Source organism: Phyllostomus discolor, chromosome 6 (assembly GCF_004126475.2).
Source record: "Phyllostomus discolor isolate MPI-MPIP mPhyDis1 chromosome 6, mPhyDis1.pri.v3, whole genome shotgun sequence".
Lineage (NCBI taxonomy): Eukaryota > Metazoa > Chordata > Mammalia > Chiroptera > Phyllostomidae > Phyllostomus > Phyllostomus discolor.
The window spans coordinates 41,687,240-41,713,949 of record NC_040908.2 but is presented as its reverse complement, the minus strand read 5'-3'; the positions used below and the strand labels follow the sequence as shown (position 1 = coordinate 41,713,949).

The window sequence follows — 26,710 nt, the reverse complement described above, 5'->3', positions numbered from 1 at the left end:
CATTCAGAACTGCCTAAAATCTAGCTGAATGGAAATCCTACAACTAGGAATTTAATGCAGCCACATTGAGACTGGTAGGAAGGAAGGAGACATGGAATGGGACTGGTCTCATATCCATATGTACTGGATAAAAAAAAATAAGGAAGGATATCTAGACTGCAGAGGTCCACCTTGAGGATCAAAGGGTCCCAGCCCCACACCAGCCAAGGTTCCAATGTCAGGAAGAGAAGTAAATCTCTGCAACGTATGGCTGTAAACCCAGCAGAGAGTGTGGTTGAGTGACAGAGAGGATTCTGGAGTCCCCAGCAGTTCTTAAAAAGCCCATGGACAGTCTTACTCGGACTCACTGCCTCTGAGCTCCAGAGCTGGAGAAGCAGCTCAAACGGCACCAAGAACATATGGGAAGGAACTGAATGGTTTGGACAAGAGTTAGAGGGGCACCTTTCTGACAGATAAAGTGCTGGGAGAGGCCACTATTCCTTTCTGAGAATTACACCCCTCCCACCCAAACTGACAGAGCTGGCAGGCAGAAATCATATCTGAGCCTCCATCAACTTGGCTCACATTGTTCATCCCACCCTGGTGATTTTCAGACCACACCCTACCCAAATTGCAGGTCCACTCAAGACATTTCCAGTAGCCTTTTCATACAAATTGCCTGTCTTGGCTCCTGCTATGAACTTTCCTAAAATCTCTAAAAGATTCACAAATTGCACACAAGCAGCATCTGGCACTGGTATGTCCTATATCTCTTCCTGAGTGGTCACAGGCCCAGCACTAGATGCATCAGCCTTGGTTCACAGCATGGCCTCTCCAAGGCACCTCCAAGGCCAGCACAAGTAGTAGCCATCAGCAGATCACTCTGTAGTTTGTGTTGGGTGACCCCAGGCAGGGAACAGGCTGTGGCTGACCTTGTACCTCTCAGAGGCCCCAGAGCCAGTGCTCCCAGTGGACAGCTTCAGACTATGCTGGATTACAACCCTATAACCTCCATGAGCAACACACTCAAGTGGTGAGCTTGGTGAGCATACAAGTCCTGGTCCATAGGGTAAGCACCTTGCACAGCAGTTCCTCTGCTGTAGTTGAAGCCAGTCCTCCCAGCTGATAGGCCTGAAGTCAATCCCTCTTAGTGACGTCAACAGCAATCAAGGCTCAACTACAAGAGAATAGTGCACACAGCCCACACAGAGGTGCACTTGGAGTGCCCAGTTCTGGTGACTGGGGAGGTTGTGCCACTGGGCCCTATAGTACACTTGCTACACAAGGCCACAAAACCAAGTACAGGAAGCATTGCAGTTCTACTTAATACATTAAAAAAAAAAATAGGAAAGCAGTCAAAATGCAGAGGAGAAAAAGAAACAGGTCCAAAATGAAAGAACAGAACAAAACTCCAGAAAGAAAAGTAAATGAAACAGAGGCAAGCAGACTACCAGATACAAAGTTTAAAACAGTGGTTATAAGGATGCTCAAGGCCTTAGTGAGAATTTCAACATCATGAAATAGGCCACAGAAACCATAAAAAGAACCAGTCAGAAATGAAGGATAAACAAACTGAGATGAAATATAATTTACAGGGAATCAATAGTAGAGTGGATTAAGCTGAGAACCAATTCAGTGATTTGGAATATAAGGAAGCAAAAAACATCCAACCAGAACAGCAAGAAGAAAAATCCCACAAAATGAAGACAGTATAAGGAGCCTCTGGGAAAAATTCAAGAGTACTAACATTCGCTTCATGGGGGTACCAGAAGGAGAAGAGAGCAAGAAATTGAAAACATAATGACAGAAAACTTCCCTACCTTGGTGAAGCAAATAGACATACAAGTCCAGGAAACACAGAGTCCCAAACAAGATGAACCCAAAGAGGCCCACACAAAGACACAACATAATTAAAATGCCAAAGGTTAAAGAGAAAGAGAGAATGTTAAAAGCAGCAAGAAAAGAGTAATTAGGTACCTACAAGGGAGCTCCTGTAAGACTGTCAGCTGATTTCTCAACAGAAACTTTCCACACCAGAAGGGAGTGGCAAGAGATATTGAAAGTAATGAAAAGCAAGGGCCTACAACCAAAATTACTCTATCCAGCAAAACTATCATTTAGAATGGAAGGGCAGATAAAGTGCTTCCCAGATAAGGTAGTTAATGGAGTTCATCGCCACCAAACCCAGTATTATACGAAATGTTAAAGGGTCTTCTTTAAAAAGATAAAATATGAACAATAAAATGGCAATAAATACATATCTATCAACAATTGAATCTACAAAAAATAAGCAAGTAAAATAGAAACAGACTCATAGATACAGAGAACATTTTGATGGTTTCCAGATGGTAAGGGGTTTGGGGAAGTGGGTGGAAAAACTGAAGTGATTAAGAAGTACAAATTGGCTGTTACAGAATAGTCATGGGGATATAAAGTACAGCATAGGTAATGAATGGATAATATTCCAATAATTATGATGTTGTCAGATGGGTACAAGATTATCATGATGATCACTTAGTAATCACGGGGGTGCACACCTGAAACTAATATACTATTCTATGTCAACTGTAATTGAAAAATAAAAAAAGTAATAGAAAAACCTGAGTGACAAACTGTAAGCTCCTGTGAAAGACAAAGGTTTTCCAAAGGCAGAAAAATATTTTTGAGCATATTGTGTGTATGTCTTTCACTGTAAAAAAATGAATGAATACTTTTAAAATGGGTACATCCTTATAACCAAGTAACACTATTCATAGGAATATTTTTTAGCACAGTCTTTTTTCAGTCCTGGTTAAACATTGAAGTCATCTGTATAATTAAAACAAAAAAAAAACAGTGATGTCCAACCTCATTTCTAAAGATTATAATTTACTGGTTTGGGGTAGCACCCAAGCATTTAGTATTTTAAAAGTTTTCCAGGTACAACTGAGAACCATTAACCCATGAAAAGTTTTATACATGTCTATCTTGATATACAGAGAATATTCACAGCAGTGTTATTTCCAATAGTAGATATTTTGTGGGGGAAATTCTTATCTCTATCATTAGGAGAATAGATAAGTTGTGGTAAACTCTATGTAATAAAATATTACACAGCGGTGAAAATGACTAGAAAACATGTAACAACAGGGACAAATCTTAAAAACCTACAATTGAGTAAATAGAGAAGTCTTATCTAAAGCACAGGTGGCAAACACAAGGCCAGGAGGCTAAATCCAGTCCTCCACCTTGTTTTATCCACCCGGCACCTTGTTTCTACCCGGTGGCAGCGCCAAGCTCTCGCTTAGCTGTTAAGGAGTAGTTACATTTATACAGTCCCAAAATTACATTCAGCCCTTTGAAGGCAACTGTGAGGCTGATGTGGCCCCCCTAGAGAAAATGAGTTTAATACCCCTGATCTAAAAAATAATGCATTTGTGTAAAGGTAAAATCAAGGAAAATTAAACAACATAATGTTTGGTACACAGGTTAATGACATCATTCAGAGGTTCATACATACAAGAAAATGGTTAGCAGCTTTGTGGTTGGGGAAGAGATGAATTAAAGACAGAGGGATAGGGCAGAAGCATTAGAGGTAGAGTTGGCATTACTGGTATGTTTTAGTTCTTAACATTGGATGGTGTTCATTTTGTTATATATAACTTATATTTCCTATATTATTTTGCATAAATCAAATATCAAATAACAACACATTTTTAAAGATTTCTACTATGAAGAATAGACTTTGGATAGGCTACATATGTAAAAACAGAGAGATAAGTTGAGATGCTACTGAAGTAATAAAGGAGGGAGTTGATGGATAATTATACCATAGTGGAATGGAGGAGATGGTGAGAAGTGATCAGATTTAGAATACATTTTGAAGAGTAAAATTTCTAGGAATTACTGATGGACTGAAGCATCTCTACTGTCTAATACAGTAGCCACTAGTTACAGATGGCAATTAAAATAAAAATTTAGAACTGAGTTCTTTACTTGCACTAGCAACATTTTAAGTGCACATGTGGCTATTGGACACCATGTTAGAGCAGATACAGAACATTTCCATGACCACAATAAGTTCTATTTGATAAATAGTGTGTAGAAAGTGAAGGAGAAAAGATAGCCCCTAAGTTTTCTACCATAGCAATTAGGTAAATGGCAGTGCCACTTACTGAGAGATGGGGAAAATTAGAAGAATAGCAAGTTTGGAAGGAAATAAAGAATTCAATTTTGTACAAAGAGAAATGTTGAGTAGGCTGAGAACAAAACACAGTTGAAGCCAGATATACAAATTTGGAATATTGACATCTGTCTGGAAAAAGTCCAGCCATTATTAATATCACAAGAACTGTTTGTGTGACATGGATGTAACCTGGCAGTCAAGGAGAGTGGACTGGCATGCACATGCATGAACAATGAATGATGACTTCACTGTACTAGTCAGTGGGATAGTAGATGCTGCTGAGTAAGAATGTGTACTATGTGGCTATTACATTCAAAATGACTGAGTGAAGGACTTCTAGCCAAGATGGAGGCGTAGGTAGATACATTGTACCTCCTTGTACAACCAAAAGAAGGACAACAACCAATTTAAAGACAAAAACACCAGAACTGCCAGAAAACCCAACCGTATGGAAGTCCTACAACTAAGGAGTTAAAGAAAAAACATTCATTCAGACCAGCAGGAGGGGCTGAGACAGGCAGCAAGAGTAGAGAGGACTTGTGGCAAGGTGGTGGCTGGTAGAGTGCAGTCTCACATTTGTGTGTGGATAAACTGGGAGGAACAACTGGGGAGTGAGACATATCTCGCAACCTAGGGTTCCGGCATGGGGAAATAAAGCCTCAGAACCTCTGACTGAAAAAACCTGTGGGTTTTTCAGTCAGCAACAGAAAATCCCAGTTTCACAGGAGAGTTTAATGGAGAGACTCACAGGGTCCTAGAATGTACACAAAACCACCCACCCAGAAATCAGCACCAGAAGGGTCCAATTTGCTTGTGGGTAGTGGCGGAAGTGACTGAAAACCGGCCAAGAGCTGAGCAAGTGGCATTGTTCCTGCTTGGACCCCTCCCCCACATACAGCGTCACAATGCAGCGGATGTGGGTTGACCTGCCTAACGCCCCTTACTATATAACAGGCAAGCTGAGACAAAAAATTTGGCCTAAATGAAACATCAAATCAAAGTTCCAGAAAAAATACAACTATGCAGTGAAGAGATAGACAACTCATCATATACAGAGTTGAAAACACTGGTAATCAGGATGCTCACAGAGATGATTGAGTGTGGTTGAAAAATAGAGCAAAAGTGAAGGCTATGAAAAGTGAAACAAAGGAAAATTTACAGGGAACAACAGTGATGGGAAGGAAACCAGGACTCAAATCAACAGTTTGGAGCAGAAGGAAGAAATAAACATTCAACTAGGACAGAATGAAGAAACAAAAATTCAAAAAAATGAAGCAAGGCTTAGGAACCTCCAGGACATCTTTAAACGTTCCAACATCTGAATCACAGGGGTACCAGAAGGAGAAGAAGAGGAGCAGAAAATTAAAACTTATTTGAACAAATAATGAAGGAGAACTTCACCAATCTGGCAAAGGAACTAGACTTCCAAGAAGTCCAGGAAGTACAGAGAGTCCCAAAGAAGTTGGACCCAAGGAAGCACAAACCAAGGCACATTATGATTACATTACCCGAGATGAAAGATAAGGAGAGAATCTTAAAAACAGCAAGATTAAAAGAGATAATTACCTATAAAGGATTTCCCATAAGACTGTCAACTGATTTCTGAAAAGAAACCTGGAAGGCAACAAGGAGCTGGAAAGAAGCATTCAAGTCGTGAAAGACAAGGACCTACATCCAAGATTACTCTATCTAGCAAAAACTTTCATTTAGAATGGAAGGGCAGATAAAGTGCTTCCTAGATAAGGTCAAGTTAAAGGAGTTCATCACCACCAAGCCCTTATTATATGAAATGTTAAAGAGCCTTATCTAAGAAAAAGAAGATCAAAAGCATTAACAGTAAAATGATAACACACTCACAACTATCAACAACTGATCCTAAAAAACAAAAACAAAAACTAAGCAAACTAGAACAGGAACACAATCATAGAAATGGAGATCACATAGAAGGTTATCAGTGGGGTCTGTGAGGGGGAAGATGGGGGAAGAGGTACAGGGAATAAGAAGCATAATTGGTAGGTATTAAATAGATGGGGAGAGCTCAAAACTGCTATAGGAAACAGAAAGCTCAAAGAACTTATAAGTACGACCCATGGATCTGAACTAAGGTCGGGGATTGCTGGTGGGAGGGTGGATGCAGGGTGGAGGGGAATAAAGAGGAGAAAAAAAATGGGACAACTATAATAGCATAATAAATAAAATATATTAAATAAATAATAAAAATGGTAAACAATATATTGTTCATTTATCTTTCCTTCCTTTTGAGGTGTTAGAAAGTTAAGAATTAGGGTGAGACTACTTTTGTTGCTTTGTCTGGAGTAAAACTTGACTTTAGAGTTATAAAAGGTGCCATTTCTATTAAAAAATATCTTGTAGAAGTTTCCATGATGTCTTTTCTTAATAATGTTTATCAAAGTTATGATTGCTGTTCATAGAAATTATAAAATGTACATGTCTGAATTAATATTTGGAAAATTAAGAAACATACCCATAATATCTTTGGTTATGTATCTTCTAAAGCCTCATATTTCAAACATTACTATAGAACTGGTGATATGTTCTACATGGTATGTTAGTTTGTATTAAGCAAATATTTTGAAGTAATTTTTTCTTTCCAAAAAAAGGAGAGGTGCTGTATAGTAAACACACTTGCAAACAAACAAGTAAAATATTAAAAATCTTTTTAGTCGATTCTAAATTTGTGAGAATAGTATGGGCTAAAATGAGAATAGCACCTGCTCACAGAATTGTAAGTAAATTAAAAAATTACTGTTTCAAAGAAATGTATATAAGGGAAATATATATAATTAAACCAACTTTTAAAAAATATGTGAAAATCTACAGGCATGTTACTTATATATTCAACTCATAAAGTCAGGCCAAATGAGTTCCTCTACTTAATACTTCAAATTATGGTGAGTACATGTAAGAACAAACTGTTTTTCTATTAAAAATAAAATAAACTATGTTACAATTAGATAAGCCTTTTCTGTTTGCATACTTAGGTTTTACTCTAAGAAGTTAAACTGTGGATGGTCCTACTAAAAACAAACAAAAAACACAAAAAAAAACTAGCTATACTAAAACCTAAGTTTTCCAAACGCAATTAAGAGATAAACACTAAACAGTTCCACTGCAATAGAATCTGGTGGTGGTAAAAGAAACAGCTTTAAGATTTTTATCCAAATCATACATCAAATTATTATATCATAGAATCAGAAATTATAATATATATACATAAGCAATTATCTCTTGAGCTTTTAGCCATTCTGGGTATAAGGATGGTCCCAAACTGTGGAATTTAGTTCTAGAATATAAATATATTTTATTTAATATAATATTACAAAGTGCACATTCCCAAAGAATTGTTGATTCGCAATGTATTTTCAATTATTAGCTTTGCTTCTAAATAAGATCACTATTAGAGGGGTTTTATCTAGCTTTAAAAGCTTTCTTTCTGTGGCACTATGCTGAATGCTATTAAAAGGGGTTTTTTTTTATTGAAAAAAAAAAAAAACCCTGAGTTATAAACCTAAGACCTAATGAAATGATCTAACTACATTCAGGTTTACAAAGAAATTCTCACACACCCTTAATAATAACAACACTAATGATGCCAATATACAGTGTATATATTAATCCTTAGATTACAACTCTTAATCCAGGTATTAAAGAGTTTACATGTCCCACAATAGTTTGCCCTTCTGCACATAAACCAGTTAAAGAATGCCTATTACCACTGAAAATGTGTCCTAACTTCTTGTTTTAGTGCCATGGAAACAGTAAAAGAATATTAAGCTCTTTTTATGATATCTAGTTGCTCCATTAATTCAATTGTACTGTGATTGTTTTTTAGACTCTTCTCCAAGTTTAAACATGTCAAGCTGGTTCTTCAAGCCTTTCATGTTGGGACTTATGTCAAAAAATAGTGCCAAGCAAAAAGTTTAAGTAAATATAAAACCTTCATAGAAATGATCACAGGAATTCAACCTGATTATAAATATCTTCCTCACCAGCACAAGTAGTAAACAAAAGTTTTCTTTGGATTGTTTGCTCATTTTGTTTATATTTTCTTCTTTGACCTATACATTACTTGAAAGTATATATACTAATTTTCAAGTATATATTTGTTCTAGCTACTGTTTTGTTATTGATTTCTAGATTAGTTGCATTATGAGCAGAAAACATAATTTCAACCCCCTGAAGTTTATTGTATACTTACTTTAAAGCTTTATATAGTTGCTCTTTGAAAAAAAAAAAAAAACGACTTCTGCAGTTGCATGGTGTAGTATTTTATGGGGTCAAAATTGTTAATTTAGCTATTAAATCTTACTGAATTTTTAGTTTGCTTATTCCATCAATTCTATAGAGAGATGAACTATAATTGTTCACTATAATATGACTTCTCCTTGTAATTTTGAAGTTAGCTTTTATATATTTTGAAAATATATTATTAGGTGGATGTAATTAAAAAGTTGTATCTTCCTGGTGAACTGAACCTTCTAGCATGATGTCATAATCAGCTTTACATTTAGTAATATATTTAGCCATAAAGCCTATTATATTTGATATTAATATGGCTATACCGATTTTCTTCTGTTTGCTTTCAAGGTAAATTTTTTTCAGTATTTTAATTTCAACCTTTCAGATATCTATTTCTTAGATGTGTACAGTTAGATTTTTTAAAAAATCCACACTGATAATCTGTTTTTAACTGTAGCATTTAGCCCCTTTTTATTTAATATAATTACTAATAATCTGAGTTTTTAAGTCTATGAATTATTTTTTAGTTTCTAATTGTTCCGGCCACCTTTGTGTCTATTTTTCTCTTTTATTGCATTTATCTCCTTCTATTGAATTATTATTTCCAAAAATCTTTCTTCTATTCTCTCTTCTAGTTTGGAAATTATATACATCATGTTTGTATCATTTCAGTAGTTGCCCTAAAAATTACAACATGGTTACTTAACTAATCAATGTCTAAAGAGCAGTCAGTCAATATCTTTAACATTCTTCTCAATAATATAAGGACCTGGCTTCCTTACGCAGGTGTAGGTAAATACGCTTCGCCTTCTCATACAATCTAAAGAAGGATAATAATAAATTGAAAAACAAACTAACTAGAACTGCCAGAATATAGAACTGTATTGGAAGTCCAACAACCAAGGAGTTGAAGAAGAAACATTCACTCAGACTGGTAGGAGTGGAGATGGGCAGCCAGAGAAAAGGAGACAGTTACCTACAAAGAAGTTCCCATCAGACTATCAGCTGATTTCTCAAAAGAAATTTTGCAGGCAAGAAGGGGCTGGAAAGAAGTATTCCAAGTAATGAAAGGCAAGGACCTACATCCAAGATTACCCTATCCAGCAAAGCTATCATTTACAATGGAAGGGCAGATAAAGTGCTTCCCAGATAAGGTCAAGCAAGTTAAAGGAGTTCATTATCACCAAGCCCTTATTATACTAACTGTTAAAGGGACTTATCTAAGCAAAAGAAGATGATCAAAAATATGAACAGTAAAATTGCAATAAACCCACAACTACCAACAACTGAACCTAAAAACAAAAACAAAGTGGACAACTAGAACAGAAACAGAATCACAGGAATAGAGATCACATGGAGGGTTATCAGTGGGGGAGTGGGAAGGGAAGAGAGGGGAAAAGGTACAGGGAATAAGCAGCATAATTATTAGGTATAAAATAGACAGGGGGCCCTGGCTGGTGTAGCTCAGTGGATTGAGTGCCGGCCTGTGAACAAAAAGGCCGCCAGTTCAATTCCCAGTCAGGGCACAAGCCTGGGTTGCAGGCCAGGTCTCCAGTGGGGACCACATGAGAGGCAACCACACATTGATGTTTCTCTCCCTCTCTTTCTCCCTCCCTTCCTCTCTCTCTAAAAATAAATAAATAAAATAAAATAAACCAATAAACATGATTTACCCTTTAAAAAAAATAGACGGGGAGGTTAGTAATAGTATGGGAAATGGAGAAGCCAAATTTATAGTATGACCCATGGACATGAACTAAGGTGGGGGAATGCTGGTAGGAGTGGAGTACAGGATGGAGGGGAATAAAGGAGGAAAAATGGGACAACTGTAATAGCATAATCAATAAAATATACTTTATAAAAATAATATAAAGACCTTAGAATATATTAGTGTACTTATCCTCTTCCAACTTACATATTATTGTCATATTCTTTAATTTTTATCATAGCTTATCATGAGATATTATTTTATATTGTCAATTTGTGTTCAAATTTATCCACATATTTGCCATTGTATGATATTTCTTGAATTCCTGACCTTCTAATGAGTATTTTCCTTCTGCCTATGTTATGTGTTTTAGCATTCTACTTTTTGGTAATAAACTTAGTTGTCTAGAAACATGTTTACTTTTTGTCCTAATTGGTGAAAGATATTTCCACTGGACATGCAATTCTAAACTAGCATTTATTTTCTTTCATCATGTAGATGATAAAATCAAACTGCCTCTGGCATCTATTGATGCTATTGAGAAATCATCAGTATTCCTTTGAAGGTATTTTGGCTTTTCCCTACCCTTGGGCTTATTAAAAATCTTCTCCTTTTCTCTCTTCCCCTCTTCTCTCCCTCTCTACCGCTATCTCTATCTATCTCTAGCTCTCTATCTGCATATCAGTGAGTTGATCGATGAACTTCTGAAGTTTCACTATGATGTCTCTTCTGGATTTGGAGTTATTTTATCCTGATTGGGATTTGTTAGGTTTCTTGAATCAGCAGACTATATCTTTTACCAATTCAAAAAGTTCTCAAATATTATCTCTTCAAATACAATCTCAGTTCACTGTTTTCCTTCTCAGAGTTTTCTTAGAATTATATTACGTCTCATTCAATCCTTCAGGTCTTTTAAAAACCTTTTTTATAATGAAAAATTTCAACAGTAAAACAAATAGTATAATGAACCCCCAAATAACCAGTAGCTTCAAGAGTTAGCAACATTTTTTCCAATTCTGTTTCATCGTTCCCTCCAAATATCATCCCCCCAACACACATTTTTCTTGTAGAGCATTTTAAAGGAAATCCCAGAATCCCATATTTTAACAGTAAATAATCCAGTATACGCTCAAATTCTATAATTTCTCCTCCCATTCTCCACTTTTGCCAAGCTATTCATCATTTGTTAAATGAATTGAATTACTAGTCCTGGAGGATTTTCCACATTCTGTTTTGGTCTATTGCATCTTTGTGGTGTCATTTCACATATTCCTCTACCCCCAAGTTTCTTGTAAACTGGTAATTATTACAACCAGTGGCTTGACTAGATTTAGGTTTAATTCTTTTGCAGGAATACTTTATAAATAGTTCTACATACTTTCTATCACAATATATCAGGAGGCACAAAATGACTGGTTGTCTTAATCTTAATGATATTAAGGTTAGTCACTACACTTGAAGACTGTCAATTGGATCCACTCATCTATTATAAGACTGTTCCTCTAATGGCTTTAGATGCCATCCTGTTTGACACTAGATCCATTAGAGATTATAAAATGGTGAGTTTTTTAATAATATCATTCCTTCTGCATTTCTAGAATTATGTTGTGGGAAGAACTTTTCCCTCATCAGCTATTTAATTATCTTGGAATACAGTTCAATAAGGAAGGAAAGTCAAGATAAAATACTGACTCCTTTATCAACTTATACAATGTGAGCTGGTGCTCTGGCAACCTTCAAAGTCAACGATTTGGGTATTACTATTACAGATCATAAATTTATTATATATTTGGAATTTTTCAATCCTTTTGCAGATATTTTTTTTTAATTAATCTAAACATGCTCTACTGTCTCCAGCATTTAATGTTCCAAAAGCATCTAATGGTAAAGTCTTTCCATTATAGGTCATCTGCCTTTGAAAACCAAAAGTACTATCAGGATATGTTTAGGTTTGTATTGCATTCCATTCATCCTGCCTGGTACTTATGTGCCCTTTGAATCTAAAGACTCGGGTCTTTCTTCAGCTCATATACTTCTCTTCTCTTTCTCTGATAAATTATTTTCCTCATCTATTCCCATCTCTACAACCCCCATTATAAAATAGCAAATTTCCTGACTCTATCCTTCATTTTTATTTTTCCTCCCATTACTTTTTCTTCACTTTTGACCTTGTAGAATCTAAAGAGAATTTTTCAAGTTTGTCCTCTAATTCATTAATTTGATGTTCTGCAATATTCTATCAAGTGTTTAAAATTTTGAAACTTGAAAATTGTATTTTTTCATATCCAAGAGCCTTTTCCTATTCTCAAATGATTAGTTTTTACCATGTTTTGGGAAAATTCACACCTTCAGAAAAGTTGCAAATATAGTACTATAAAACCCCACATATTCTTCATCTTGATTCACCCATGATTAATATTTTGATCAGATCATTATTTTTTGTGACTACTTGCTCTTTTTTCATTTATTTTACTTGATTAAATTTTTTTTCTCTCTTTCCTCCTGCTGCTTAAGATGCTGAAAGGACAGAAGGCTAAATGGAAAATGGTATGGCCAGTCTCTGCTATAAGTAAGAAAGCAGGAGGCCAAGAAGGTAGTAAATCCCATTTGGGGAAATGAATTTTGGCATTGGACAGGACATCTAACCCAAAAAAGGACCTCACCCACTCTGTCAAATGGCCCTGCTAAGCATCTGAAAGTGCCTCCTGCAATCAAGTAATTCACCCAGGTCTTAGACTGCCAAATAGCTATTCGACTGCTTAAGTCCCACAAGTAGAGACCAGAGACAAAGCAAGAGAAGAAGCAGATATTGCTGGCCTGGACTGAGAAAAAAACTGTGGCAAAGGGGATGTCCTAACCAAGCGGCCATCTATCCTTCAATTAGGAATTAACAGTGTAATCATTTTGATGGAAAGCAAGAAGGCTCAACTGTAGTGACTGCACATGATGTGGATCCCATTGAGCTGGTTGTCCTCCTGCCTGCCCTGTGCCATAAGATGGGGGGTCCCTACTGCATTATCAAGGGGAACACCAAGCTATGTCATCTACTCCACAGGAACACCTGCACCACTGTCGCCTTCACACAGGTTAACTTGGAAGACATAGAAGTTCTGGATGAGTTGGTGGAAGCTATCCAGGACAATTATAATGACAGATATGATGAAATCCAGTGCCATGGGGAAGCAATGTCCTAGGTGGAAGAGGCATAGGTTAACCAACTGGCCAGCAAACTAGACTAAGTGGATACTGTTGAGTTTTCTGTATATAAAAGTAATAAAAATTCTCATTAAAATTTTTTTCAATTAGAGTTGACATACAATATTATTATAGTTTCAGGTTTACACACAATGACTAGACATTAACTTGTGAAGTGATCACCCTAATAACTCTTGTATCCATCTGACACAAAACACAGTTATCACAATATCACTGGCTATGTTTCCTACATTGTACTTCACATCCCCCTGACTAGGAATTGAACTATTTTTATAACTGACAACACATACTTCCTAATCCCTTCACCTATTTCACCCAGTTCCCTAATCACCCCCTCCTCTCTGGCAATTATGAGTTTGAGTAATAGAACTCTTAACTTTTAGGTAGATAATATAATTGCCCAGAATAAAGATCACTTTCTATTGTCTTGCATTAGAAGTAGATGTAACTGTTTTAGCTTTTTCTTCTTTTTGACTGGAATGGGCATATTGGCTGTGGTTCAGACAGGCACCTTGAGCCACAAAGTAGAAGCCTATGCTGAGGATAGTGGATCAGCAAAATAGGAGACCAGGTCCCTGATGAACATGTGATGCTGCTGTATTAGCACATTTTCAAAGATAGAAGAAATAATTTTTTCTTTTACTTAAACTGTCATTTGGGGCTTCCTACAGCCAACAGATAATCCTAATTCTAGCTGAATTTCTATCAACCAGAGACTCATGTGATTAGTAAAACCTTTTTTTTTAAAGATTTTATTTATTTGTTTTTAGAAAGGGGAAGGGAGGGAGAAAGAGAGGGAGAGAAACATCAATGTGTGGTTGCCTCTCATGTGCCCCCCTACTGGGTACCTGGCCTGCAACCCAGGTATGTGCCTTAGACTGGAAATAGAACCGGGGACCCTTTTGTTCACAGGCTAGCACTCAATCCACTGAGCCACACCAGCCAGGGCTGATTAGTAAGATCTTAAACCCAGCAACCCCTCTTCTGGGTATTTACCCCCAAAATATGAAAAAATTTACCTATAAAAATATATGTACCTCTATGTTCATTGCAGCATTATTCACAGTGGCCAAGACATAGAAACAATGGAAGTTTCCTTCAACAGATGATTGGATAAAGGAGATATGGTACTTATATGCAGTAGAAAACTACTCAGCCATAAGAAAAAATGAAATACTGCCATTTGCAACAACATGGATACATCTTAAGAATATCCTGCTAAACAAAAAAGTCAAGAACCATATGATTTCACTCATATGTGGGAAATAAAACTGAAAGCAACAAATAAACAAAACAAATAAAAACTTACAGACACATACAATGATATAGTGGTTACCAGAGGGGAAAAGGGGTGGGGGAAGGAAATAAATGGGGTCAAATATATGGTGATAGAACGAGATTTGACTTTGGGTGGTAAATACTCGATGCAATATATAAATGATTATTATACAATTGTAAACTCAAAATCTACATAATTTTATTAAACAGTGTCTCACCCCAATGCATTTAATAAAAAATAAAAAAAGAAAGTAATTCTGGGAGGCTCTACATACATACTAAGAAAATGTAGTTAGCCCTGGCTGGTGTGGCTCAGTGGTTGAGTGCCAGTCTGCGAATCAAAGGGTTGCTGGTTTGATTCCCACTCAGGGCATATGCCTGGGTTGCAGACCAGGTTCCCAGATGGGGGTGTGCCAGAGGCAACCAGTAGATGTATCTTTCACACATGGATGTTTCTCTCCCTCTCTTCCCCTCTCTCAAAATAAATAGAATCTTAAAAAAAGTAAGATTAGCTAATTAACCAAATGGCTTATTTCTACTAGTTACAGCCATACAGTACTAATCAATAAAACAGGTGATACATGTAGGAGTGCCCCATTTATTCAGCATTACTGAGGAACAGGGTATTCTGCTAAATAGGGTATTTCAGTAAGTAAAATTTTAAAAGTAATTTAAGCCTACCTTTCCCCTGCTCCAGCTGTCATTGAATGTAGCTTGGCATTTTATTTTACAAAATAACTGTATATTTATCATTGAATTCAATTAAATTTTGATACTCATTCTTTATGATTTTCCTTAGAAGGTTTGAGACATTTTCATATGAGGAAATTAATACTTTGTGTACTTACTGTTTTTCAGCATGAAAGGCCCACGGGCACCATTATGCTACACAGTTTTGCATGGACAGGAATGTAAAGAACTTTCTAGAAGGAGGCATTTATGTGAAAGAGCTGGAAAAGGTGTTTGTCCTACAGTTTGAATTTTCTGCTTTGACCAATCAAAGGGGTTGCTGCATGTAATTTTAACTTTGGTTTACCTTGGGCTTCCCACAATTGCTGCAGTCTGTATCTAAGTTCAAAAACATCCAAGTATAAACCTTAGGTCTTTACCAGAACTTCCCAGAAAGAGGTAACAATATGAATGAAGGCTTCAGTTATTAAGCTGGGGCTTTAGGGAAATGGACAGGGTTTTCATTTTTAGAGATGGAACAAGTAGATAAAAGTTATCACTATCAACCACTGGAGCTCCACCAAATAGGATCTTTAAGGAATCCCTTTCACTTGACCAGGCTCATTTCATCATTGAATGTTCAGTGTGACTTCTCTCTATGCTATCACAAAAGTATAACCTTAATTTAACTCTTTATTGTCGTGAATAGTTGGCTGTTTATATTGTGATTTTTTAATAAAGTGTTTAATAATACACTTTTGCAGATGTGTCTGGTAACAATGTAATTTACATTCCTAAGCTCTTTCTTAAAATTTGGATTGCATTTTATAGTAAATTGCATAAATTATATCTAGATGTTCAGAGTTATACATGACTTAACTTATATTAACAGTCTGTAAAAGCTGGTCAGCCACCACTGAGACTAATTTACTTTATGTTATTGGGTGGTTATGTGTTTAATGCCAGGTTACCTCTCTAAACATTAGTTTTTCCTAAGTTGCCTTTAAAAGTATTGTAGTTTTATCATTTTACAAATGCATAAATCAATGGTCTAAAGTATTCTGTTTATGTATATTTATGACACTGAGGGGTCCTTAGCTGTCTTTGGAGGTAGTTTGAATTTTATTTGCAATATAAGGACAAGCTTACTATCACTTTGTTTAAATTCTACTCCTAGTCCTTTTTCATAAATTTTCTTAAAAGTAAGTAGTTTTAGGTGACAGGTGAGGAAATTAATCATCTAGCTGAACATTTATCATTTTATGACAGTGAATGCTCTTCAGCCTCTGTAAACAGTTGCCATTCAGTGCAATTTGGCATTTTGTCACACAAAACAACTGTGGTGTGATACCCTTTTATTATTTGACTAAAATTTGACCCTGATTTTTTTCAATGGTTTTCTTTTTTAATTATTTATTTTTAATCCTCACAGGAGGATATGTTTATTGATTTTAGAGTGAGACAAAAACATTGACGTGAAAGAGAAAGATTGATTGGTTGCCTCTTGTATGGGCCCCAACCAGGGATCGAACCTGCAACCTAGGTATGTGTCTGACCAGGAATCAAACCTGCAACTTTTGGTATACAGGATGATGTTCTAACAACTGAGCCACTTGGCCAGGGCTAAAAAGCTTTATTTGAACTATTGCATCCTTTTCAATTTACAAATAAGGAAAATAATTGGCCAGGAAGCATACTTTTTTAGACATTAAAACTGTTTAATAATTTTAATAAAAACATTTTGATATAAAGTATACTTTCCTATTTTTCTAAATAGAATACTACATACAAAACATAGCAAGTCTCTTTCATGTTGACTTAAGGTTGCCAAAATGGTCAACTATTTCACCATGCTTTAATACCACAAAGTCTTCAGGAATATATTCCAGTCTACAGTGGGAATATATGTATACACACACACATAGGAATATATACATTCCAATGATGAATAAGCCCCATACTACTGTGCTTTCTTACCTGCCATTTATCATTTTTATTACTATCAGTATGCCACTGATTCTAATCTTCTTCCTTATCTCATACATAACTGTGTAGTTAGTAGTTTCCAATTTCTTTCTTTTTTATTTTTCAATTTGGCGATGGTCCATTTTCTTCCCAATGAAATCTTACATGAATTACAACATGTAAAACAAATGAATGTGGATCTGTGCTGTAAAAGTGGAACAGGGGTCTAGTGGCCTGCTGCTAAGCCTCCATAGCTCATATCCAGTGCTGAACACCAAGGCATCTCATGAAACCCCAGGCCAACACCAAATAGTTTAATATCCCTGATCAAGCTCAAAAGTGACTTCCTCTCTTGAAAGATAAGAATTTTTTAAGGAAATGTCATCTTGTATCTTACAGAGAAGGCAACAACAATAACATGAGATCATGAATGCATGATCTCATTACTCCAAACCTCTTTTAGTATAAAAAAAAAACAAACAAAACAAAAGAAGTAAACCGTCTAAATTGTGAAAATTCAAACAATATAGCAAGGTTAAAAAAGGAAAAGCAATGCTTTCCTCAGTCTTGTGCATACTCTCCATCCTACCAAGACCCTTCTCCTCAAAGGCAACAACTATTAAGTTGTAATTCTTTCCATAATATATGTGTGTATGTCTTTGTGTATGTATATATGTGTGAGTAAAGTTTTTTAAATAAAACTTCACACATACAGAAGTTATACTACACTCTGTTATGTACTTTGTTTTTCATTTAATAATATATCATTAATTTTTTTTAAAATTTAAGTTTTCATACTTACCTTTCACATAGTTGTTATCTAAACTAACTACCAGATAAGCAGGTTACTGGAATATCAATGATCGTGCTTCCATTATCTGTGTCTCAGCACAATGAAGCATCTTTCAAGAGCAGCATGATGGTAAATGCTCAGCCTTTCCTATAAACATCACTTATTCCACAATGTGTCTATCTGCAGTGGAACAGTATCCTCAAAATAACGTAAAAACTTCACTACTTCACTATACTTCACTACAACAGAACTTAATTATCAAAATAACAACATTTCCATGAAAAAACTGTATTAAGAGTTCTAACTTGGAATTGCAAATACTTCTCCAGAGGTAGACTGGCACAGTGGGAAAAATATGGGTTTTAAACTCAAAAGACTTGAAATTTAATCCTGGCACAGTCACTACTAGTTTTATTACACTAAGTTATTTAATTAAGATTCTGTTTCTCATATATAAAAAGAAGATAATGGTATGTATTTTTTAGATTGCTCTATGGATCAAATGAGGTAATAGAATATTGTGTGGCACACAGTGGGCACCATTAAGTTCCTTTCCACTTCCCTACAAAGATACTAGGATTTCTTGATTAGCTTCAAACTCCTGATGCATTACAGAAAAGGACTGGGCAGGGAGCAGGCAATGGAGTAGTGAGATTCAGGGACATAGGTATGCTTGATGATTAAAATGGTTAAAGGACCTAAGCAGCTTCTTGATTCTGAATAGTGCCCCTGTTATTATCTCCCCCTCCCCACCCCGCCCCTGCCATGGACACTGAAATTAACCATCTTCTTTGTTTTACATTTTCTAGCATTTGCTGCTTTCATGTAGACTTCCTCACACTCCCACTTTTCCTAGCCAATTGCAAGATAGAATTTAGTCCTAGTTTCTCCCCCTAAAGCCACAGGGCCAAAAAAAAATTACCTGATATAAAAACAAACACCTAAAGACTGACTTCAGGAATAGCAAAGTAAAGACCTCAGTGAACTCCCTCTCCTTCTAAAACAACGAGAATACAGCAAACAAACTATTTCAGAACTCTTGCATTTAATGAAAGCCACAGAAAGAAGTGAAAAATCTAAGAGAGAACTACTGAACCTCAATACCCTGGGGAAAAACAGCAGCCCAGGCACCTGAGACAGAGGAGGGTCCATATATCATACAATTAATCCTGTCTCCAATCCAGTCTCTCTACTAGCTGGGGGACCTGTGACATTTTATCCCTCTGAGTTCAAGTTCATCTTATTTTCCCCTTAACTACCTGTGAGAATTACATAATGTAATATGGTAACAACAACAATAAGAACAACAAAATACCCATGAGTTATCTACCTAAAAAAAACAACCTTGCTAAATCCAACATTTCTACCTTACACATGGAAGGTATCATAATATTTGCAACAAAACTATTTAAAAGCTTCAGCCTTTGTTTCAATGCTGTTTTACCTTTTCACAGTTATGATGAATTAAAATTTGTAGAAAAGAAAATAGTGACAATAAGGCTAAAATTTTAAGTTGACATAAATCAAAGTAACAATATTGAAATTCTTCAACAAAGCATTTCTCTGCACTGAGCCTTAATCTTTCCAGGACATTTCTCAAAGGATGACTTCTGCTCCTTCCTCTTATCGTTGTAAATTGTCCTTTCTACCTAGCTAGTGTATCCTTTGTTTAAATCAGCAACCATATAATTATAATGCCTCACTTCCTCTGATTTCAAAAGAGCATTTAAAAACAAATCTTAACCCAAACTATCCAATCCAGATTATACTGTAAAACTACAGTTTGCCAAACATATATATGATGTTGCAGTGTAATGAACCTACTTGGATTTTACTTTTAAATCATCAAAAATAGTTAATAATGACTTTTCTTAATTTGAATTAAACTGCATTGGGGGAAAGAGCAAATGTTAATATGTTTTACTGAGAGAAAACTCTTACCTTAGGAGAAGCGGAGAGATCTCTTCCTGCAGAAGCAGCTGTGTTTTCAGTTATTCCTCCGGTCTTTGCTGAGACCACTGGTGGGGCAGGGGCTTTTCTTTTCACTCTCTTTTCAGCGTCCAGTTCTTGGTTTGGACTTATCAAATTATTTCCAGGGGGAGTTGGTTTAGGTTCATAAAAAGGATTTGATCTAAATGAAAAAAATATTGTTAAATATCTCTTTAAAAATAGTTTATATCTAACTAAAAAATATGTTCATTTATAAAACTAGAAAATACTGAAAATAAGGGGAAAACCAAATCACTGATAACCTACAATCTGGACACAATCACTGTTAATCTTGTATTTTGTTGATCATCAACAATAAAATGTTTCCCTTTTAAAAAAGTATTCTTTAACCTTTTTAAACAAAAGGTCAACTCAGCTCATTATATACAGACCCTTAGGAAAATGTTTTTAATAATAGTAAATCCTATATATTCTCCACACCCAAGGAAAAAGAAATTAAATATGGAAATACTGATTTGTTTTTTTTATACTCCCACACCAAACATCTTTTTTCCTTGCATTTCATCCCTTCCTTGGTATTAAATTCCCATCTCTTTAGGGAACATCTTTAAGAAGTTCATTCAGTGAGGTTCTATTAGTAAATTCTCCCAAGAGTTAAAAAAATATCTTTATTTCAGTCTGGAATGATAAACTTAATGATAACTTAACTAGAGAATTCTAATGGTTATTTAAATCATCTCAACATTTTGAAGACATTAGCCCCCTGCCAGTCTATTAATGTTCTTTTCTAAGTCATCTTTTACCTAGGGTTTCTGGTAAGATCTCTTTATTTCTGGTTTTAAGCAAATTTACTATTCTATGTCTAGGTTTGAATGTTTTTAAATTTTTTTTCAGATACTTTATATTTCCTGAATCTGAAGACTCATATGTTCCATTTATGAAAACTTGTCAGCCATTATTTCACAGCCTCTTCTTAATTTTCTCTAGTCTCTTCTTTCAAAAATCTTACTAAATATATGTTGAACTCTCTCTTGCATATTTCTGTTTTTGTTGTTCCTTCTGTACTACATCCTAGATAATTCCCTCACATCTATAATCCAGTTAACTTCTTCTCTCCTCATCTGTGTCTAATATAATAGATTTTTAATTTCAACAAGCGTATTTCTTCATATGGCTGTGTGTATAATACCTCAGGTATACAGATTTGAGTCATTAATCATTTAACCACTTATTTTATGTCTCTGATAAATTTATTATTTGAAGTTCTTACATATATAATCCTGCTATTTCTTTTGTCTCCTCTTTCTCTTAGAAAACTGTTTCCTTGTGTGCTTTGTAATTCTAGGTTATGAGTTCAGAGCTTAATCTAAGGAAATGCTTTGTAATCTGAGCTGGGAGTGCCTCTCTTCAGAGTGTTTTATGTATTGAAGTTCTTGGATTTGCCAAGTAATTCAGGAGGCACTTTATACATTACTTTCTTGGCTTAGACGTTCTCAGGCAATCCTGTCAATACGTCATATCCACATGAGGGTGGCCCTACACTTATAACTTCTCAAGGAAGACTCCCCTCCCCGCCACCTAGAGTCTAGGCCCAGGCAGAAAATGTTCCTTGTTAATAACTCCCTTTATGAGTAGATGGACTTTTTTTCCCTCATCAGTTATTCATAAACAACAAGCATCTGGTATATGTGATAAGTTTCTTTCTTATTACATAATAATAAACTATTATTCTGATTCTTACATTTTAGTTTGTTGAATTTTTTCAACACTAGTCAGTTCCCTAGAGTCTAATATCCTGTGTACATGGTAACAAAGGAATTTGAGTTGACAAATCTAAGCACCAGGTTACCCAAATATAGTGATTATACCAGGAGAATTCCACCTAAGTTACATAAGGCCTATATGGACGATAGCCCCATGTTTCAACTGTGCATGCAATAGTACCAGACTCACTTAGAACCAAAACCAATTATTTACATCTCGGCCTAACGATTTATATCTATAGTCATATGAGACTCTAGTTACTAAGTATATCTATATCAGAGATGGGAAATACATCATATTTGTGATGTCACTCTCACTCTGTACTTATGACAATGGTTAAAATTATGTGACTCCTTCCCACTGAGCTGGAGCACAGTTTCAATCTCTCTCAACTTTGCTCAGGGTAGTTGGTTTTAGTTAAGTGGAGTTGGCATTTACCTAGAAATCCATTCCCTTTTCATCCTATTCTTATGTCTACTCATTGAAGAGAAAAAGAACAGGAGATACATAGAAATATATAAGAAAATTAGCTTTTTTGACTAATATATTCTTGCCTACTTGACCATCTTATGGTTGAAGTATTTATATCCCATGATTACCACCTACTGAAGAACTGGGGGAAATCAAAGCAAGGAACAATGTTAAAATAACAAGGTGTTCAGAAAAAGCTGAACATTTTCTCTGAAAACAGGTAAAAAGTTATCACAAGTCTAGAATAGAGGGCTTGCCATTACACTGTTAGCATTTAAAAAGTGCTTACACTGTGCTAGGGACTGTTTTTCAGTGTTTTACATGTATTAACTTATTATATCCTCACAACAATCTTATTTGTCCTACACATTTTATTGATAGCCTAATAGAGCTGTTTTTCAAACTCTAAAAGTTGTTCAAAGAGAGGTAATACATAGAAATGGGATAAAAACAATAATTTCCTTTAAACTCCAAAACTTCAGAAAAAAAATCTCCCACCTCCACCCAAGCTTACTACTTGCCAACTGATATTAAATGTTTCAGGACCCAAATAGAACCAAGTCAATCTAACAGAATTAATTCAGTTATGTGAATTAATGGAGTGATACTTTAAAAAATTATTTCTGATTATATCCCTTTACAACAAATTTCCATTTGTTGTAAGATGGCAGCTGCTCCAAAAATTATCGTTATTAATTTGTTATATAAATATGGCTAGTTTTAAGAAAAACTCAAAAGTGTTAGAACACAGATTTTTTGCTACAAAAGGATTTGTGCTTAGAAAAAATTTTTAAAAATTCCTTAAAACAGGCATGTTGAGAACCACCCTGCTTGGTTTCAGAAGCTGTAACCCCCCCATGACTAAGGCTGAGTAAAAAGACCTTGGGACCATAAGCCATGAAGGAGACAAAGCTTATCCTCCTGACAGGAGTATAGCCTTTGCCCCCTTTACTTCACCCTGCTTGGCCCTGGGCAGATGGCTGGTTAGCCAATGACAGGTAAGATTTCTCAAGGGAAGAACAACCTAAGACAGGCATGGCTCATAGTGGCCATCAGGGAAGGACTTAGGGGACTATAGAAAAGGGGTGATAGACCCTCACCCCTCGGCTTTAGCGTACAGATAGCCTGAGTCCTCATTCTATCTGTAAAAAGGCTCCTAATCTCTTGGTGGCCTTACTTCCCCCACCTGATTTTAAGCCTGAAACAATGCTGGAGATGGTTGCGGCCCGTGCTGGAATGGGTGGTTTCCAGGGGCAATCAGGTCTAAAAAAGAATAGATAAAACCCTGTGAATCCTGCTTTGCTAAGAATACCCTCAATTTAAATGATAAGGGTACAAGCACAAAATGAGTTTGTTTCCCAAAGTTTGATGGCCCTTTGGCCACCTGACCCTGACTCAGAATAAGCTCTCATAGTTCTCTGAATGTTATCTACTATTTGAGCATTACTGCCTGTCAGTGATTGATGAGCTTTATGCCCTGTAAATTAAATCCAATAAAAGCCCACTGAGGAACAGGCTCATGTCATGGCCCTTCTCTGAGAGACTGACCACCTTTCCTCCCCAAGCAGATCATGTTTTGGTAGACTTATTCTCATCTGTGACAGCCGGGGGATGGGGGAATGGCAGGGGGTCTCTGTGGGCGGAGTCCCCACACACAGGCAATTCTAACTAAATTTACAATACTCAGTTGTATGCAACTTTCCTAAAACATTTAATATATATTCAAAGGTATCTAAATATTGTCCTTTTTATTCATGTCTCTTTGCCTGCTTCTAACCATTTAGGTCTCCCTCTAACTACTTGAATATTGATATTCTTTGTATAGAGAAGGTAAATGCCAAGTAGAAAAGAAGCTCAGATCAATTTTCAAAGTTGGTTCCTCAGGCTCTACTACTAGGAAAAATAATCAAAATGGACATTTTCTTGAAACAACTAGAGCTAAGTTTCTCAATCTGTTTTAATTTGACATGTAGTGAAAAAATTTGGAAGCACAGGAGGCTGCTGGAAAATGAAGTTACCAGGGACTCCAGCAACCCTGGAACATGCATGGCTACTAGGAGAGCTAAGGGAATCACTATCTCTACACACTTTATAATCCACCTATTAAAGAACAGTGTGCTAGGCACCACTGATTAGGTACTAAATCAAAATAAGGTCAAGAAGCTTTTACTTCTAAGGGCTTTGAGTGATCCTCCCTGTTTATCAGATTCCTGATTTAAACTGAATTTTCTACTCTTGAAGAATAAATAGGACATGTTTCCATTTATATGAAGTGCCAGAATAGTCAAATCCACACGGAAAGAAAGAACATTAGTGGTTTTCAGGAGATGAGGTAAGGGAGGATTGGGAATAACTACTAATAGACATGGAATTTGGGGGGGCTAATGAAAATGTCTGGAATTAGATAGTTGTGATGGTTGCACAACATAGTGAATAAACTAAAATCAATTAAGTACATATACTTTAAAATGTGGAATTTTATGTTATGTGACATATATCTCAATAAAAACTGCTATAAAAAAGTGAATGAGTAACATACATATGACTGTGAAACTTCCTTCTCTATAATAGGAAGTTATACAATTGCTGGTTAATACATTTAAATATATTTAAACAATATTTTTAGTAAAGAAAAATTTAAGAAATTAACATAATTTTCTCACTGTTGATTATCTAGAATTTAAATAACTTATTGTAGGGCTTCCTACAGCACTCTAAATAAAAAATCATTTTTATCCTCATACTGTATACTTGAGTAATAGATTAATTATATCATTAACTCATGAATTAAAACTTCGTGTTAGATTAAGTGGAAAATTGGACAAAATAATTTTAAATATTACTCACTGCTCAGAAAATAATTCACCCAGAAAAAGAATTATAGGAAGAAATATTACAAGTTGATGAGAAATAGGATTAATAAACACACTGAAAAAATAAAATATGAAGGGTATAGCAAAATTCACAGTCTTTTCCTGTTACTTTGAAAATTTCTATTTCTTTGGAAAATAATACAAATTTATTAGAATGAGTGCATCTCTAAATAAAACTCAATGACAATTTTCCTTGAGAAACTGACATACAATACTACAAATGATTCATGCTGGACATCAAAAGTCACTTCATAAATGTTTTGAAAATGATGTTATTGTTTTATCAGTTTTCATTTTTCCTAAATTAAATGGAATGGCTGAACTAATCCCCAAACATGAGAACAGTGAGAAGTCCATGTGATTGCTATCTGTAAAGGATTTGTGCTAAAAACACTACAGGGTATATACTTTCTCTTGGTGCTAATGGGTATGCTCAGGTTCTGAAAATTATTTCACACATTAAAGGACTACTGCTATTTATTTGTGGCAGTTTTCTGTCAGAGGGTACAGGAAGAGTTTGGTAAGGAAAGATGAGTCATACAGGCTTTTCGCTTGATTTGAAAGGTCATACATAAGTTTATTACTGTAGTTAACAATTTTTGGAATATTTCTACTACTAAAATTGTACTTACAAACATTTGGGGGGGGGGGAAGATGAGAAATACCAAATAAGGAATTAATACAAATTGAGTTTTTCCTGGATTCTCACATCAGCTGATGAGCAATCTTTAGAATTTGTGTGTATATTACTACAAAACAAAAGCTAGAATGCACACCAACTATGGAAAACAATATGGAATTTTCTCAGAAAACTAAAAATGGATCTGCCTTTTGACCCAGCAATTCCAATGCTAGGATTATATCCTAAGAACCCTGAAACACCAATCCAAAAGAACCTCTGCACTCCAATGTTCATAGCAGAACAATTTACAATAGCCAAGTGCTGGAAGCAACCTAGGTGCCCATCAGTAAATGAATGGATCAAAAAACTGTGGTACATTTACATAATGGAATTCTATGCAGCAGAAAGAAAGAAGGAGCTCCTACCCTTTGCAACAGCATGGATGCAACGGGAAAGTATTATGCTAAGCGAAATAAGCCTGGCAGTGAATGACAAATACCATATGATCTCACCTTTAACAGGAACATAAACAACAAAACAAAGAAACAAGCAAAATATAACCAAAGACACTGAAATAAAGAACAGACTGACAGAGTTCAGAGGGGAGAGGAGAGGGAATTTCAGGGGAGTTTCAGAGGAAAAGGGAAAGCGTTTACAGAAACAAGTATAAAGGAAACATGGATAAAAACTAGGGGCAGGTGGAAATGGGAGGGAGGAGGCAAAAGGTGGGTGGGGGGTTGGGATGGGAGTAAAAGATAGAAAATTGTACTGCAACAACAATTAAAATAAATTAAAAAAAAACATTTAAACTAAAAAAAAGCTAGAATGTTTTTTGGCTCTTTCTGGTAACCTCAGATGACTGAACCATTTAGAATGTTCTTTATTCATGGGAAATTCATAAAGACTGTGACTTTCATGTGGAAAAAAGAATGGTCAAAATGAAACTCCCAGTCATTCTGATATCAGTTTTTATTAAGGCATTTTAAAGTTTAAGCAA

The 26,710-nt window shown here is 35.6% G+C and overlaps 1 protein-coding gene and 1 pseudogene across 5 annotated transcripts in view; one reads left to right on the top strand and one right to left on the bottom strand.

Moving 5' to 3' along the window:
• The window catches only part of EHBP1 (EH domain binding protein 1), a 359,202-nt gene that overhangs the window by 161,785 nt on the left and 170,707 nt on the right, over positions 1-26,710 (bottom strand). For all 5 annotated transcript variants that reach the window (XM_028515836.2, XM_036028025.1, XM_028515835.1 and 2 more), the window contains one exon: positions 19,975-20,164. In XM_028515836.2, coding sequence (XP_028371637.1) covers positions 19,975-20,164 — 190 coding nt within the window. The remainder of the gene's footprint in view (positions 1-19,974; positions 20,165-26,710) is intronic.
• On the top strand, positions 10,690-14,091 carry LOC118501102 (annotated as a pseudogene).